General features: G+C 34.9%; 1 protein-coding gene across 1 annotated transcript in view; it reads right to left on the bottom strand.

Annotated features, from left to right (window-relative positions):
- elp4 (elongator acetyltransferase complex subunit 4) overlaps positions 1-16921 on the bottom strand; it is a 92641-nt gene that overhangs the window by 29877 nt on the left and 45843 nt on the right. The window contains exon 9 of the mRNA XM_073837355.1: positions 12871-12977. Within this exon, the coding sequence (XP_073693456.1) occupies positions 12871-12977 (107 nt within the window). The remainder of the gene's footprint in view (positions 1-12870; positions 12978-16921) is intronic.

Below are 16921 nucleotides of genomic sequence, written 5' to 3'. Positions count from 1 at the left end.
GGAGGTCAAAGCAGCCCAATAACTCCTCTTTTCAACATCCAAATCACTGCATAAAACACAGCATCATCATCAAGGGTTAAGTATATGGTTACAGAGAATTTTTTGCACTTAACCAGAAGCTGACTGTTACTAAAATCAACCTCAATTCTCAAAAACCCTCACCTGAAAAATCTCCTTTAACCTTTATGGTGCACAGAGCCATTTTTACTCAGAGTTCAGAAACTGGCTGTCAGTTGAAAGAAAGTACTGCAAAAGCCCTTGGAGCATTTTTAAGAGTGTGGGAAAGTTATTTTTAGCAGCCGTGCCAGAACCGACAAAGACTTCTACTCGGCCATCTTCTGCTCCGGATCAAAATTCCACCTTTGAACCGGCCGACAGTGGACCAGGTGGGACTGAGGCCAGCTTTGCTGATGTTGGCAAGTTTAGCTCAAACGGTGTTGCTGCTATTTAAAGTAAGCAGTGCTTCTGTAAAAGAGGTTATTTCTACTTTATTTTGATACAATAACTGCAACACAACTGAAGTTTTACACAATACCAAAAGATACATGACTAAGAAATGCAGAAGTTTTTCACCTCTCTCTTAACCCTTTGGCATTTAGGGTAAAGCACAACACTGAAATAGGTGCCACTATGCAATAGTTTTCGTTAGATTCAGGTGAACTTGGCGTCTCTTTGAAATCGTTTAGCATGTTTGGGCTGAGGAAGTGCATTAAAGAATTAGTTCACTTCCAGAACAAAAAATTACAGATAATGTACTTTAGCCCTTTGTCATCCAAGATGTTCACGACTTTCTTTCTTCAGTTGTAAAGAAATAATGTTTTTTGAGGAAAACATTTTAGGATTTCTCTCCATATAGTGGACTTCTATGGTGACCCCGAGTTTGAACTTCCAACATGCAGTTTAAATGCAGCTTCAAAGGGCTCTAAACGATCCCAGCCGAGGAAGAAGGGTTTTATCTAGCGAAACAATTGGTTATTTTCCACACAAATTGAGATTTTATATAATTTTTAACCTCAAACGTTCATCTTGTCTCGTCTCTGCGATGCGCATGCATGTGTAATCCGGGTCAAGACAGTTAGGATGTCGAAAAAAATCCCATCTCGTTTTCTTCTTCAACTTTAAAATTGTCCTACATCGCTGTTTTACCTTTTTTTTTTGTAAAGGGTGTTTGATCTTCTTTGTATGTTCACTTTGTAAACAGTGTTAAACAGGTCGGTACGTCTGCAGCGATGTACGATGATTTTGAAGTTGGGGAAGAAAACGAGATGGGAGTTTTTTGACATGCCCTACCCTTTGAAGCTGCATTTAAACTGCATTTTGGAAGTTCAAACTCGGGGGCATCATTGAAGTCCACTATATGGAGATAATTCCTGAAATGTTTTCCTCAAGAAACATAATTTCTTATTGACTGAAGAAAGAAAGACATGAACACCTTGGATGACAAGGGGGTGAGTAAATTATCTGTAAATGCTTGTTCTGGAAGTGAACTCCTTAAATATTAGATTGTACACTAGGCATGAGTGTCTGGTTGAACGTCAAGGGCCAACGCTTACTGTGTGGGCCACTGTAGATACAGTCAAATGAATTATAGATATTGATCTAGCTGCACAGAAATGCATGTACAGAAACAATAATAAAGCATGATTCACAATTCACACTCAACAACTCAAATGTGACATATTTTAACTCTATTTCCTATTTAGTAGGAACACTTTGGAGTTAAAAGTCTGGGATTCAGGATAAAGAGCATTTAAATACTGTATGAACTGTGCTGCAATTTGAAACATCACATTTGCAAAATAACTTGTCATGGACCAATAACAGAATTAAAGAAGGTTTAAATGCTCACTGATGCTCCAGAAGAAAAAAAAAATAAAAATAAAAAACTGAGAACCGGGGGTGTAAACTTTTGAACAGAATGATTATTCATTGCCTAAATAGCATATTTTTTTGTATTTTTTATTGAATATTAGTCCCTCAGTTGTCCTCAGTGTGAAAATATGGATCTCAAAATCATAAAGTCATTGTTGGAAAGAGTTCAAATACACAAAAATGCTGAAAAACCAAAGAATTTGTGGAACCTGAAAGATTTTTTCGAAGAACAGGGGACTAAAAAAACAACTGTGGATCATTCAGGTAACTACACAGTATTAAGAATCAAGTGTATGTAAACTTTTGAACATGGCCATTTTTATAAATTAAACTATTATTTTCTCCTGTGGACTATATGTAAACGTATTTTATGTGAAATATCTTATTCAGGTCAGTACTAAATATAAAAATAACATGCATTTTGTATGATCCCTCTTACTTTGGTTAGAAAAATTTATATTTTGCTGATTCTGCAAGGTGTATGTAAACTTTTGACCCCAACAGTATATTCTACAACAATGTAAAAGTATTAAAGTACTAATAAAAAAATCACTGATGCCAAACTTTAGAACAGTACTGCAAATCAATAAATAAATGATCTAACATTGCATTAATAACATTAATTTACATATGCAAACACTTATTATAAGTGGTCTAGCTACGTTTTACTATATTTTTTAATTACTGTACAAAACCACAGATACTTCACCGCCAAAGAAATATGAATAAACACCTCAAAACTCATACTTGTCAACTGCTAAAACTAACCATACCATTCAACAACTTCACATCTGCAGGAACTGTCCGCAGGTTAATATTTGGATCACAGCAACAAGGCCCAACCAACAAGACCTAAACAGATGAGGCTGGCCCAGACACAACCAATCAATCAAAATCTTGCCGCAGGAGCAGAACCTTCAAACCAAGATGGGACAACAAAAAAACAATTACTAAAGGAATGCTTGTGTGGTTATGAGAATTATAAAACCAATGTTCTGACATATCACCAAAAATATGCCCACACAAGCCTTAAAAATGCCCTCAACTGATAAAAAACTTAAAACCTTGATGGTTCAACCAGTCCAAAGAAAATAATGCAGGTATTGCAATGAAAACACCAACCTAGTGCTGCTGAGCTTTCAAGATTCGCACCTTTGTAAGCCACGGCTAATTTGACCCAAATCCTGGGTTGAAGATCATCTGACCTCACCTCCAGAATCCCCAACTCCCTTAAGGTGATTTTGGCTCAAGTTTGGGTCAGAGGTCATGCTAGGGTAAGTATAGTTTAATCACATACCTCTCACATTCCTGTTTCAATCCTCAGTTGATCACCTCACTCGGTGTCGAGCGCTCAACTGACATGTATGCGTATGCGTGAGTGTTTGCTAATCGCGCTTTTCCTCATAACCCCTCTCTCTCTATACCTGCCGGAACAGGGACAGAGGTTAATTCTGACCGCAGGGCATTCTGGGCAATTGACTGCTCATCAACCGCCAACTGAACTTTACCAGTCAGTCAAAGACAAGCAGCCAAATGCTCCTCTGGGTAGCTGAGTGACAGCATGTAGACCCAGCCTGCATTAATTACATTACAGCACAGCAACTCGCTTCAACAGACAGGCAGAATATTAGCAGAATACTCATAATTCACGCTCGGCTGTATTTGTATTCGGGAGTTGGGATGCAGGATTCACAAGTTTGCAAATTAAAATGTTAAACAAATAGAAGAGAGATGTCAGCTTCTTCTCTTGATTAGATTCCAGCTTGTCTTCCTTGTATGTAAAATAAAATAAAATAAAAATGTATAAAATAAAGAGAGAAAAAAAAAACATAAAACAAATAAAATAACCTATCAGTGCAATGTTAAACAAATAAAAGACCGGCTTTAGCTTCTTCTGTTGATTAGATTAAAAAAAAGACATATAAAATAAATAACAACTATAAAATAACTATATATAAAATAACTTCCAAGTTACTGTATCAGTGCATTTCCTAAAATTTTAATTGTACCGTTTTTCTGCATGGCCTCTATGTGTGAAAAGTAATTTTTCTGTGGTCATGTTAGCATGACGTGACTGATCTCTGATTGACGTGTGCACTCTGAGTGGCCTGACTGGCAAAAAATAAAAATAAATAAAAAAATAAAAATACAATAAAATAACCTCCAAGTTTCTATATCAGTGCATCCCATTCAGAGTTAGAATGCAGGATTCACTCAAAAAGTCTAACAAATGAAAATGTTAAACTAATAAAAGCCAGACTTTAGCTTCTTCTGTTGATTAAATTCCAGCTTGGCCTTCCTTCACTGTATGGAAAATAAAAAATATATAATATCAAATAAAATAAAATAACAAAATATAAAATAAATAACATAACTATAAAAGAACTATATGTGACCCTGGACCACAAAACCAGTCTTAAGTCGCTGGGGTATATTTGTAGCAATAGCCAAAAATACATTGTATGGGTCAAAATTTTTGATTTTTCTTTTATGCCAAAAATCATTAGGAAATTAAGTAAAGATCATGTTCCATGAAGATTTTTTGTAAAATTCCTACTATAAATATATCAAAATGTCATTTTTGATTAGTAATATGCATTGTTAAGAACTTAATTTGGACAACTTTAAAGGTGATTTTCTCAGTATTTTGATTTTTTTGCCCCCTCAGATTCCAGATTTTCAAACAGATGTATCTCGGTCAAACATTGTCCTATCCTAACAAACCATATATCAATAGAAAGCTTATCTATTGGGCTTTCATATGATATATACAACTCAGTTTTGTAAAATTTAACCTTATGACTGGTTTTGTGGTCCAGGGTCACATATATAAAATAAAAGTTTGTATATCAGTGCATCCCTAATTATAAATGAAGTGTACATTTTATGAGCAGTATACAAGAACATCTACAGTAGTTTCATGCAAGTTAGGATTGATTTAACCTAAAATTTAAATTTTTGCCATTTTCACATGTCCTGCATGGTTTCTATGTGTGAAAAATCATCTTTCTGTGGTCATGTTAGCATGACGTGGCTGATCTCTGTTTGATGTGTGCACTCTAAGTGATCTGGCTAACACACAAAATAATACAATAAAATAAAAAATACTGTATATATATATATATATATATATATATATATATATATATATATATATATAAAAATACCTAAAATTTCAAGTTTACCATTTTTCTGTATGGTTTCTATGTGTGAAAACTCATCTTTCTGTGGTCATGTTAGCATGACATGACTGATCTCTGACGTGTGCACTCAAAATAGTGACCTGACTGACACACAATAAAATAAAATAAAATAAAATATAAAATAATTACATAAAATATAAAATAAAATATATTAAAATAACCACCAAGTTTCTATATCAGTGCATCCCATTCAGGAGTTTGGATGCAAAATTCACTCAAAAAGTTTGACAAATAAAAATGTTAAACAAATAAAAGACAGACTTTAGCTTTTCTTGATTAGATTCCAGCTTGTCCTTCCTTCACTGTATGGAAAATAGAATAAAATAAATAATAAAACCTCCAAGTTTCTATATCAGTGCATCCCTGAATATCATAAATGAACTGTACATTTTATGAGCAGTATAAGAACAGCTACAGTAGTTCTATGCTAGTTCTAAGTTAGGCATGGTTTCTATGTGTGAAAACTCATCTTTCTGTGGTCATGTTAGCATGACGTGGCTGATCTCTGATTGACGTGTGCACTCTGAGCGACCTGACTGACACACACATGGCCTGCCAATCACTTTTCAAACACAATCACTGAACACAGATCAGACCTCTGATTCACACTGACTCATCTTAAAGGGAAGACGAAGATACATTTTTTCTTTGCGTGAATGCAGGTTGGAATGATAGTCTGGCTAGAAAGAACAATGCTGAGAAAAAAATGGTCATATCATACATTTTCCACACTTTTATTTGTTAAAGTCAAAATTCATGTCAGGTTCTGAGCGCTGAAAGTCTATCAAGTTCTCAATTTCAAAAAAAAAAAAAAATCAAGAGATGATTATTCACGATATGAACTTTTTTTTAAGTAAAGTGTACTTGATTCTTGTTGTGGAGACAATGTAAACATATAAACATTTGGCGGCTCTCTGTATTATCTTCCCATTACAAATATGATCACAAAACGAGGACCGAATTTTGATCGAGGCATGTGGTTAAAGCGAGCGCACGCTACCTTCAGCGCCGCAGGGCAAACTCACTAACATGAATTTCTTTTCACCCACTATAAACTCCGCACGGCACATTTGTTTGCGTGCGTGACAAAGGTGTTGGTGCAACACTTTTTAGCAAAGGCCTGTCTGTAGGTTATTGGCTAGATTGGGATGGTAAGATCGAATGGGGAAAACACCTCATGAAAGCAAGTCACTATTTCCTTTCCCTGGTTATTTTTTCATCACTTTTTTCTTTTATTCTCATTGTGTTATCAGATCTGACACAGTGGGAGTTCCAATTAAGAACACATTCATCATTTGAATTAATTTGAATTCAATTTTGAACATTAAAAAATTTTACATATGCATTACTGCATTTTATGCAATAAAATATAGCTTTTGTGTCAGCAACAATGTTATGGGTACGATTCTAAGTGAATGCCCAAATTGATCAAATATCTTGAATACAATGCATATCATCAACACAGACAGTACTTCATATATTTGTAATTGCATTTAGACTACATATTCCGATCTATAACATTTAGGATTAATAACTGCGCTACCTTTTAAAAATGTAGGTCAGTAGGTTTTCTTTAGAAGAAGAAATTAATACTTTTATTTGGCAGGGAGATATTAAATAATTCAAAAGTGACTGTAAAGACATTATACAGTCGTGGCCAAAAGTTTTGAGAATTACATAAATATTGGAAATTGGAAAAGTTGCTGCTTAAGTTTTTATAACAGCAATTTGCATATACTCCAGAATGTTATGAAGAGTTATCAGATGAATTGCATAGTCCTTCTTTGCCATGAAAATGAACTTAATCCCAAAAAAAACTTTCCACTGCATTGTTAAGAAGGCTTCAGGGCGTCCAAGAAAGTCCAGCAAGCGTCAGGATGGTCTCCTAAAGAGGATTCAGCTGCGGGATCGGAGTGCCACCAGTGCAGAGCTTGCTCAGGAATGGCAGCAGGCAGGTGTGAGCGCATCTGAACGCACAGTGAGGCCAAGACTTTTGGAAGATGGCCTGGTGTCAAGAAGGGCAGCAAAGAAGCCACTTCTCTCCAAAAAAAAACATCAGGGACAGATTGATCTTCTGCAAAAAGTATGGCGAATGGACTGCTGAGGACTGGGGCAAAGTCATATTCTCCGATGAAGCCTCTTTCCGATTGTTTGGGGCATCTGGAAAAAGGCTTGACTTGAGAAGAAAAGGTGAGCGCTACCATCAGTCCTGTGTCATGCCAACAGTAAAGCATCCTGAGACCATTCATGTGTGGGGTTGCTTCTCATCCAAGGGAGTGGGCTCACTCACAATTTTGCCCAAAAAAACACAGCCATGAATAAAGAATGGTACCAAAACACCCTCCAACAGCAACTTCTTCCAACAATCCAACAACAGTTTGGTGAAGAACAATGCATTTACCAGCACGATGGAGCACCGTGCCATAAGGCAAAAGTGATAACTAAGTGGCTCGGGGACCAAAACGTTGACATTTTGCCTGGAAACTCCCCAGATCTTAAAACTTGTGGTCAATCCTCAAGAGGCGGGTGGACAAACAAAAACCCACTAATTCTGACAAACTCCAAGAAGTGATTATGAAAGAATGGGTTGCTATCAGTCAGGATTTGGCCCAGAAGTTGATTGAGAGCATGCCCAGTCGAATTGCAGAGGTCCTGAAAAAGAAGGGCCAACACACTCTCAAAAAGGATGTGTCAATTTTTTAAACATTGTTTGTGTTATGTCTATTTTAGCACATTTTGTGTTACTTTGTGTTAAATTAGTGTTAAAAACGAAAAAGAAAAAAGAAAATATCCAACACAGTGTGTCCAACACAATATGTGTTAAATATCAGCCAATCACATTGCTGCTTGCCTCACTTCATGAGCCGTTATTCTACAGAGACAAGCTAATTTCCTCGTGCTGCAAGTTTTCATCGTCAGGACATAACTTCGATGTGTGAAGGTAAGAAATGTTTGTATTTGCCATTATACGTTTTTAAAATGTCTTTTGTGATCGTTTGGAGACAGTCGAGGGGCATTTGGCACATATATACGTGGTAAAATTGCCTCACGAATGCCGACGCGAGCTGCGCCTGCGTCTGCGGCACATCACGACGGTGGGAGCTTATTTTAACAAGCTTTATAGTTTCTTTTGTTGGATTAATTGTGAACAGAATCGCTTTTAATTCATCATTGACACGTTGTAGTGCTAATGAGAAAATGCATTCGTTCGTCGCGTCTTTCTCTTTGAAAATGAACAGCTTCGTTGTGACATGTATTGTGCAAATTGCCCTAAAACGCTAACATAATCTCTAATGCTAAAGCTTTTCTTGCCTTTTTAGCTATCGCTATTTTACAATATTCGCTATGTGTAGCCTATAAATAACAAAAGTATCTTTATTTTACTCTTGCAGCTTTGACTGGAAGACACCCCTGAAGTGCTTGTGGCAGTTACTGACATGACAGAGACAAAGGAGAGACTTCATCTCACGACCCTCACCATCACTTGTATGCTGATATGTAAATAAAACGATTAATGCTTAAGAGGTTGTCAAATACCACATTTTTTTTAAAGTACAAACTTTATAAACCTTTAACAACTTTTCACTCAAGGAACAATTATATGTTGAAATGACTGAATTGATTGTTTACCTCTCTTTTTTTAACCTTTTTGAGTTATAATTGTTAGTAGCAGGTTTAATAAATTGTGTTTAAACTATACATTAGTTTGCAGTGTCTTTATTGCATACAAAAAATTGGTAAAAAAATAACACATAATTGACACAAATTGTGTATTTATAACACAATAGTGTGTAGAAAAAATCAACACATTTTCTGTGTTAGCTGGAATAACACACTAGTTGAGTTAAAACTAACACAAAATGTGTTGTCCTTAACTAGACACAAAGGTGTGTTAAGAAACAACACAGGCTGTGTTGTTTTTAACACATCCTTTTTAAGAGTGCACTGCAAATACTGACTCTTTGCATAAATGTCATGTAATTGTCGATAAAAGCCTTTGAAACGTATGAAGTGCTTGTAATTATATTTCAGTACATCACAGAAACAACTGAAACAAAGATCTAAAAGCAGTTTAGCAGCAAACTTTTGGCCATGACTGTATATTGCTAAAAATTCTCCATAATAAATATATAGATACACATTACTATAGAATAATGTAATAAATGCTGTTCTTTTGAATTTAACATTCAATTAAGAATCCTGGAAAAAAGTTAGATTTTTTACAAACATATGTGACCCTGGAGCACAAAACCAGTCTTAAGTAGCACAGGTATGTTTGTAGCAATAGCCCAAAATACATTGTATGGGTCATAATTATCGATTTTTCTTTTATACCAAAAATCATTAGGATATTAAGTAATGATCATGTTCCATGAAGATATTTTGTACATACCTAAATTTAAATCTAAATCTAAATTTCCAACAGTAAATATATCAAAACTAAATTTTTGATTTTTGATCAGTAAGAACTTCATTTGGACAACTTTAAAGGCGATTTTCTCAATATTTAGATCTTATTTTGCACCCTCAGATTCCAGATTTTCAAATAGTTGTATCTCTGCCAAATATTGTCCTATCATAACAAACCATACATCAATGGAAAGTTTTTTTATTCAGCTTTCAGATGTATAAATATCAAACAATTCACCATTATGACTGGTTTTGTGGTACAGCACAAATTATTTTACCTTGTGCTATGTAATAAATGAATTATGAAATTTCATTGTCACATATAGGTAAAACCCTATATATTTTTTTAAATTCAACATTTTCATAAGTAACCATTTTTTTGCTGAAGCAATTTTGTCTAAGCAAAATCTAGATATGACCCTTATTCTCTGGCTGGGATTGTGTAGAGTCCTTTGAAGCTGCATTGAAACTGCAATTTGGACCTTCAACCCATTGGCCACCATTGAAGTCCATTATATGCAGAAAAATCCTGGAATGTTTTCCTCTAAAACCTAAATTCTTTGCGACTGAAGACAAAAAAACATTGACATCTTGGATGACATAGTGAGTAAATTATCAGGAAATTATTTTTCTGGAAGTGAACTTCTCCATTAACATTCAATACGTGGCCCGAAAGATACACACAAATTCTTCAGCACTGCTACGACACAAACCTACATTCGAGCCCTTCCACAAACTGAAAGCAGTTGGCTCATTAAACAGCCATTGAGGGAAACCACCTTGACTTTTATTGACCCTATAAATCTAGCGAGGAGTGGATGAGAGGTCTCTGCCTTAGAGAGCGTTTAAAGACAAAGCCTGCTGGTCCTTCTGAGACAATACACTTCCTGATTAACTATTAACAGCTTCGCCACTGATAACTTAATTAGGGGCCAATGATGGGGCTTCAGTAAGAGCCTGGGCCCTTTCATTTGTCTCCACTTGATGGACAGGCACTCATTGGCTGGAAGTGGAGTGTGTGTGAGTGTGTGTTTCTACTGAAGGGTTTGTAATGGTAGTAAACACACAACATAAAATGAACACTTACTAAGCGCCAAAGAAAACATACATTTGAAACTTTTCTAGAAATTGAAAATAAACAAAATAATTCACTAAATAAAGTTTAACCTCGAGAATCAAGAAGCTATGTTAATTTGAACTATTTTTTCTCAAAGAGGATAAAAGCTCTTTTATTATAAACTAGATTGTACTGTGTCTTAAAATCTAGTTAGCAAATGCTCAAAATGAAACCAGGTTTTTAACTCAATATAATTTTCAGCAACAAATACCTTGTGTAAAGCTACCAAAACAGAACCATTTAGTTTTTGCTGCAAGTCACACAGTTATATTTACGAAAAAAGCTAAAAAAAAAACAAACAAACAAAAAAAAAAACAGCTAAAATTACTTATAAAAGGCACAAAAATATATTAAAAAAAAAAAATTATATATATATATATATATATATTAGGGCCGGGACTCGATTAAAAAAATTAATCAAAAATTAATTAAAAGAAATTAATCGCATTTTAATCGCATATAAATATTTGACCTGAGAACAGTGAGAAGTAAGTTTTTTCATATGGATTTTTAGTATACCATTGAATAATGACTGAATACATAAACTTAAGCAACAAAATATTGTTTATTTTTGTTCAACCAAGTCCAACAGACCAGTGCAATATTGCCATTAAGTGTAGCAATAGAATACAGTGTTTCCCCTAGGTTTCCATACTTTTTTTTCTCGGTACTTTACCCTACTTTGTGTAATAACGTTTATTTAACATAAAACATTTATTTCAGTGAAAAAATAAATCCAAAACTCTCTATTTTAACATTTTGAACAATAGGGCTTTACAATCTTTTGCTATTTTTTTTTTAAAGAAATTCTTGTGTTTTAATTTTCTAATAATCAAATGAAAGCATAAACATTTATTTATTTTTAATCAAATGAAAAATAAACCTTTTTAATTTTTGGCAAACAAACAAGAGGTTTGCTGTTAAAATCAATAAATAATAATAATTTAACATTTAAATAATAATCGTAGTATTTTTTTTCTACAATTAAGTGGTTAATCTTGTTGTTATATTTATTTTTTTATAATATATATTGTTTTTTGTTAATTATTTAAATAGGAATATTGTTCTGTTTCAAGTTAAACCGTACTTTTATTTTGACAGGTTGCCGTGAAGTTTCTGTGTGTAAAGTATGATATGATGCTAGTTTTCTCAAATGAAACGGTAAAAGTGACACTGACAGTAGCTTTGGAGATTGAGTCTATCTGTTCATTTGAGATGCAAATGCCAAAAATTAACGGGAGCATCACGCGTGCAGTTAAAAAAAAAAAAAACGCGTCACTGCCATTCTAACATACAGAGGCAAACCGTACATGCAGGATTCATATTAAAACGGTCTTTTTGCATTTCAGTTTTCACAGACACAAGTCCATATCGCGATTTGAATTAAGTGACAGACCAACTTTTGATTTATCAATAAAAATATCGACGAATTTACGTGGTATTCCGCGCTATAGTAAATTCGTTTTTTATGAATGGAGTCCGCGATCCAGTCCGTGTTTTCTTGGAGGAGACATTGTAAACGCGCCCCCCTAAGATAATGGTAGGGGAAACACTGGGATATTTAGAAATATACTAGCCTACATTTCAGAAATTCAGGTACCCTATAGGTAGGTAGACCTTCTGTAAAAGCATTGAGGTGATACTTGAGGCTCGATGTGCTGCGGTGATGCTCCAGTATAATCGGTCCGCCGCTGAAACTCATCCAGTGAGAAACGTTCCGCGGTGCAAAATTAAGTGCGATTAAAATGCGTTAAAAAAATTTAACGCGTTATTTTTGTGGAATTAATTAATCTTAATTAACGCGTTAAAGTCCCGGCCCTAATATATATATATAAATGTACACACATACAGTGAAAACACACACAGTAAAACCTAAGACTCTGAGACTTTTTTATGTTACACATTAAAGACTCCTATAGTGTATTCAGAAAGAGTTCAGAAAGAACTTTTTTTCAAGCTTTTGGTGTTATTCTGAAGAGAGGTGTAACAAGTCCAGTCCAAAATCAATAATTTCAACCATTCAATTTGACACTCAATAGCTCAGGAAGATAAACAGGAACTAGTGAAGCACAGCTAATGCAGACATCAATTCATAATCATGACCTCCTAATATGTGCAGTGGCTCGAGAGACACGGGGGTAGGAAAATAAAATTAGCAATTAAAATGAGTAGTTTAAGCATCTAAAATGCCCTACTCTCACTGTTCTCAACCTGTAATTGTTAAAACCAACAAAGCTGATAAGAAAAAAATCATTAATGTGAACTCACCTCAATTGTGAACTGCTTTCTCTTGAGTTTGAAGGCCAAGTCTTTCGTATCAGGTACCTCACAAGACAAACAGTTCAGACGGGGCAACTGACGAACATGTAGGAGACCTAAACAAACACAGAAGACATTAAAAACCAATCACATCACTATATAAATGTGCTGGAAATACATACTGATGGGATATATTTTTTAGTATAGACTAAACTAAAAGTTTGTTGGTAATTATTTATTTTTTCACAAAATGCAGTCTCTTATGCTCACTAAGACTACACTGATTTTATCTAAAAACAGTAAAATTGTGAAATATTATTACTATTTAAAATAAAATAAAAATACTATTCATATATTTTTTAACTTCAAATGTTCATCTCGTCTTGCTCTGCCTGAACTCTGTTTTTTCCTGTTCAAGACAGTTAATAACCGATCAATTCACTAGATAAAGACACTTCTTCCTCTGCTGGGATCGTTTAGAGCCCTTTGAAGCAGCATTTAAACTCCATTTTGGAAGTTCAAACTCGGGGGCACCATAGACATCCATTATATGGAAAGAAATCCTGAAATGTTTTCCTCAAAAAACATAATTTCTTTACGACTGAAGAAAGAAAGACATGAACATTAAACATGTAAATTTTTGCTCTGGAAGTGAACTTCTCCTTTAAGTTTTAATACACTTTTTTTTTTTTTTTTATTAAATTTGACTATATTGTGCGGTAAAGACTTTAAAAGTTTGGGGTTGGTAAAAATGTTAAATGTTTTTCAAAGAAGTCTTTTATGCTTACCAAGACGACACTGATCTAAAACACAGTAAAATTGTGAAATATTATTACAATTTAAAATAACTATTTTTTTTATTTGAATATGTTTTAAAATTTTATTTATTCCTGTGATGCAAAGCTGAATTTTCAGCATCATTACTCCAGTCACATGGAGTAATGATGAAAGCAGTTGTGCTGCTTAATATTTTTGTGGAAACAGTCATACATTTTTTGTTTTATGAATATAAAGTTCATCTTTTGTAACATTATGTGTCTTTATTTTGACTTTTGGTCAAATGAATGCATCCTTGCTGAATAAAAGTATTAATTTCTTAAAAAAAAAAAAAAAAAAAAAATAGGAAAGCTTACTGACCCCAAAACTTATATATATACAGTCAAGCCCGGATTATTCATACCCCTGGCAAAGTTACTTTTATTCAACCAGCAAGTATATTATAATTTTTTTTTTAGAAATGACCAAGACGTCTTCCAGAAGATAAGGTGATGTACAAGAGGCATCATTGTGGAAAAAAATATCTTTTATTTACATTTGAACAAAAAGTGGCATGTCCAAAATTATTCATACCCTTCTCAATAATCAATAGAAAAGCCTTTATTAGCTATTACAGCAATCAAACGCTTCCTATAATTGCTGACCAGCTTTTTGTATGTCTCCACTGGTATTTTTGCCCATTGATCTTTAGCGATGAGCTCCAACTCTTTCAGGTTGGAGGGTCTCCTTGCCATAACCCTGATCTTTAGCTCCCTCCACAGATTCTCAATTGGATTTAAGTCAGGACTCTGGCTGGGCCACTGCAAAACGTTAATGTTTTTGTCTGCGAACCATTTCTTCACCACTTTTTCTGTGTGTTTGGGTCGTTGTCGTGCTGAAATGTCCACTGGTGCCCAAGGCCAAGTTTCTCTGCAGACTGCCTGATGTTGTTGTTGAGAATTTTGATGTATTGCTCCTTTTTCATGGTGCCGTTTACTATGATTAGGTTCCCTGGTCCACTGGCTGAAAAACACCCCCAAAACATTAGGTTCCCACCACCATGTTTGGCAGTGGGGATGGTGTTCTTAGGGTTGAAGGCTTCTCCTTTTTTTTTCGCCAGATGAAGGCTACATCATTGTGGCCAAACAATTTAATTTTGGTTTCATCTGACCATAAAACAGAAGACCAGAAGTCTTCTTCTTTATCCAGATGAGCATTTGCAAAGGCCTAGCGGGCTTCTGTGTGCCTTATCTGGAGAAGTGGTGTCCTCCTTGGTCTGCGTCCGTGGAACCCAGCGGTGTGCAGTGTCTGTTGGACTGTCTGCCTTGAGATGTTGCCACCATCAGAGCCCAGATTCATCAGGATGGCCTTGGTGGTGATCCTTGGATCTTTTTTTACCTCTCTCACTATCCTCCTGGCCAGCACAGGTGCCACTTTTGGCTTCCGACCACATCCTCTGAGATTTTTCACAGTGCTGAACATCTTGTATTTTTTAATAATACTTTGCACTGTAGCCACTGGAACTTCAAAACATTAGGTATGGTATCATAGCTCTTTCCTGACTTGTGAGCAGCCACAATGCGCAGCCGCAGGTCCTCAGTGAGCTCCTTTGTCTTAGCCATGACTGTCCACAAACCAACAGCAGAGAGCTTCTGTTTTTCACCTGTTGAGTTGATTAAAACAGCTGTTCCCAATGAATCAGGGTAATTAGGATGCTTTAGAACAGCTTGGACTATTTGGAATAGTATGGAACTTTGGAATTTCCCAAACTGTGACAGTTTGCAAAGGGTATGAACAATTTTGGACATCCCACTTTTTGTTCAAATGTAAATAGCTGAGAAATATTTTTTTCCACAATGATGCCTCGTGTACATCGTCTTATTATCTTTTGTCATTTTTGCCTGTGTCATTTCTGGTTAAAAAAAAAAAAAAAAAAAAAACCTTGCTGGTTGAATAAAAGTAACTTTAAGTCAGAATTTGCCAGAGGTATGAATAATTTCGGGCTTGACTATATATATATATATATATATATATATATATATATATATATTATATATATATATAATATATATATATATATATAAATAAATAAATAAATAAATAATATGTAGTACCCCAAATTTTATTTTACAGGTTGTGCTACACTATATTTCAAACATTAAGTTTTAATACACTTTTTTGACTGAAATTGCATTTAGAATCCATTTGTCTCAAAAATCTGAAGCGAAACAATTCAGTGAACAAATTTTCTGACTATATTCACAATATTATGGAGGCTAATAAACATGTTCTATAGCAATATCCCCCCCCCCCCAGGTTTTGTATTGCCTGTTACCTATTTAACCAGACTGTGTTTTTCATTGTCTGCTGAGTTTTACTGTGGGCACATGTAGCTATCACCTTTCACACTGGCCACTATAGCATTGTATCAACCATTATTTTATTAGCTGCACCAATGGGCAGAAACCAAAACATACGAGAGAAGAAGTGTAGTGGAGGGAGGAGAGAAATAGGTTGGTGGGAGGGAGAGCAAGTAAGAGAGGTGAGTGGAGGATGGGGGTAAAACAAGGTCAGTCGGCACAGGGGCATGTTGGGAAGAGAGAAAGCTTTTTCGCCCTCTATCTCTCTTTAATTCCTAGCTCCATTTTTTCTCTCTCAGTTATGCGGCCAGTAGAAATATGACATTAAAAGGAAGCGCTGAAGACCGGGATGAGGGGATGGAAAGAGCATGTGTGTATGTGTGTGAATGTTTGTATGCGTGTGTGTAAAGGCCCTGCTTGTAAAGGGACCCGTGCGCTAGGTTGATTCCGCTCGAGTTGATTCGCTGTGACAGGACTCCCAACATGCTTTGTGCAGCGGACGCACCACAGAAAAGAAAGAGTGGCCTCATGTACGTCTTCACATTCACTATTGTCTATAAGACCTTATGGCAAAGCACTAATTCAGTAAACAAGGTAAAAATCAATAGCTAGAACTAACAATAACTCTTTTAACACATATTTTTTACACACATTGTTGAGATGTGTCATAATCTGAAAAGCTTTGGATTATATTTGTATGCATATCTGTTTACTAAAATCTTAAAAAAGACATATAACTTACATTCTCACATATAACTTAATTCACAGGCAAATTAAATCATTAGTGTCTGATTGTTTGAAAAGATCTTACCAAAGCTTAAAAAGAACTAATTCATTAAACTAATTCACGAAAAACTGTAAACTTTTGTTTCAACAATGAAAGCTTTAGCAAATGTATTGCTGAACAAATACTATATACATTATTTTGTCAAAGAACTAACTTA

The sequence above is a fragment of the Garra rufa genome, chromosome 3 (genome assembly GCF_049309525.1).
Source record: "Garra rufa chromosome 3, GarRuf1.0, whole genome shotgun sequence".
Lineage (NCBI taxonomy): Eukaryota > Metazoa > Chordata > Actinopteri > Cypriniformes > Cyprinidae > Garra > Garra rufa.
Note: the sequence above shows the minus strand (reverse complement) of the source record. Positions and strands in the feature narration are given on the sequence as shown.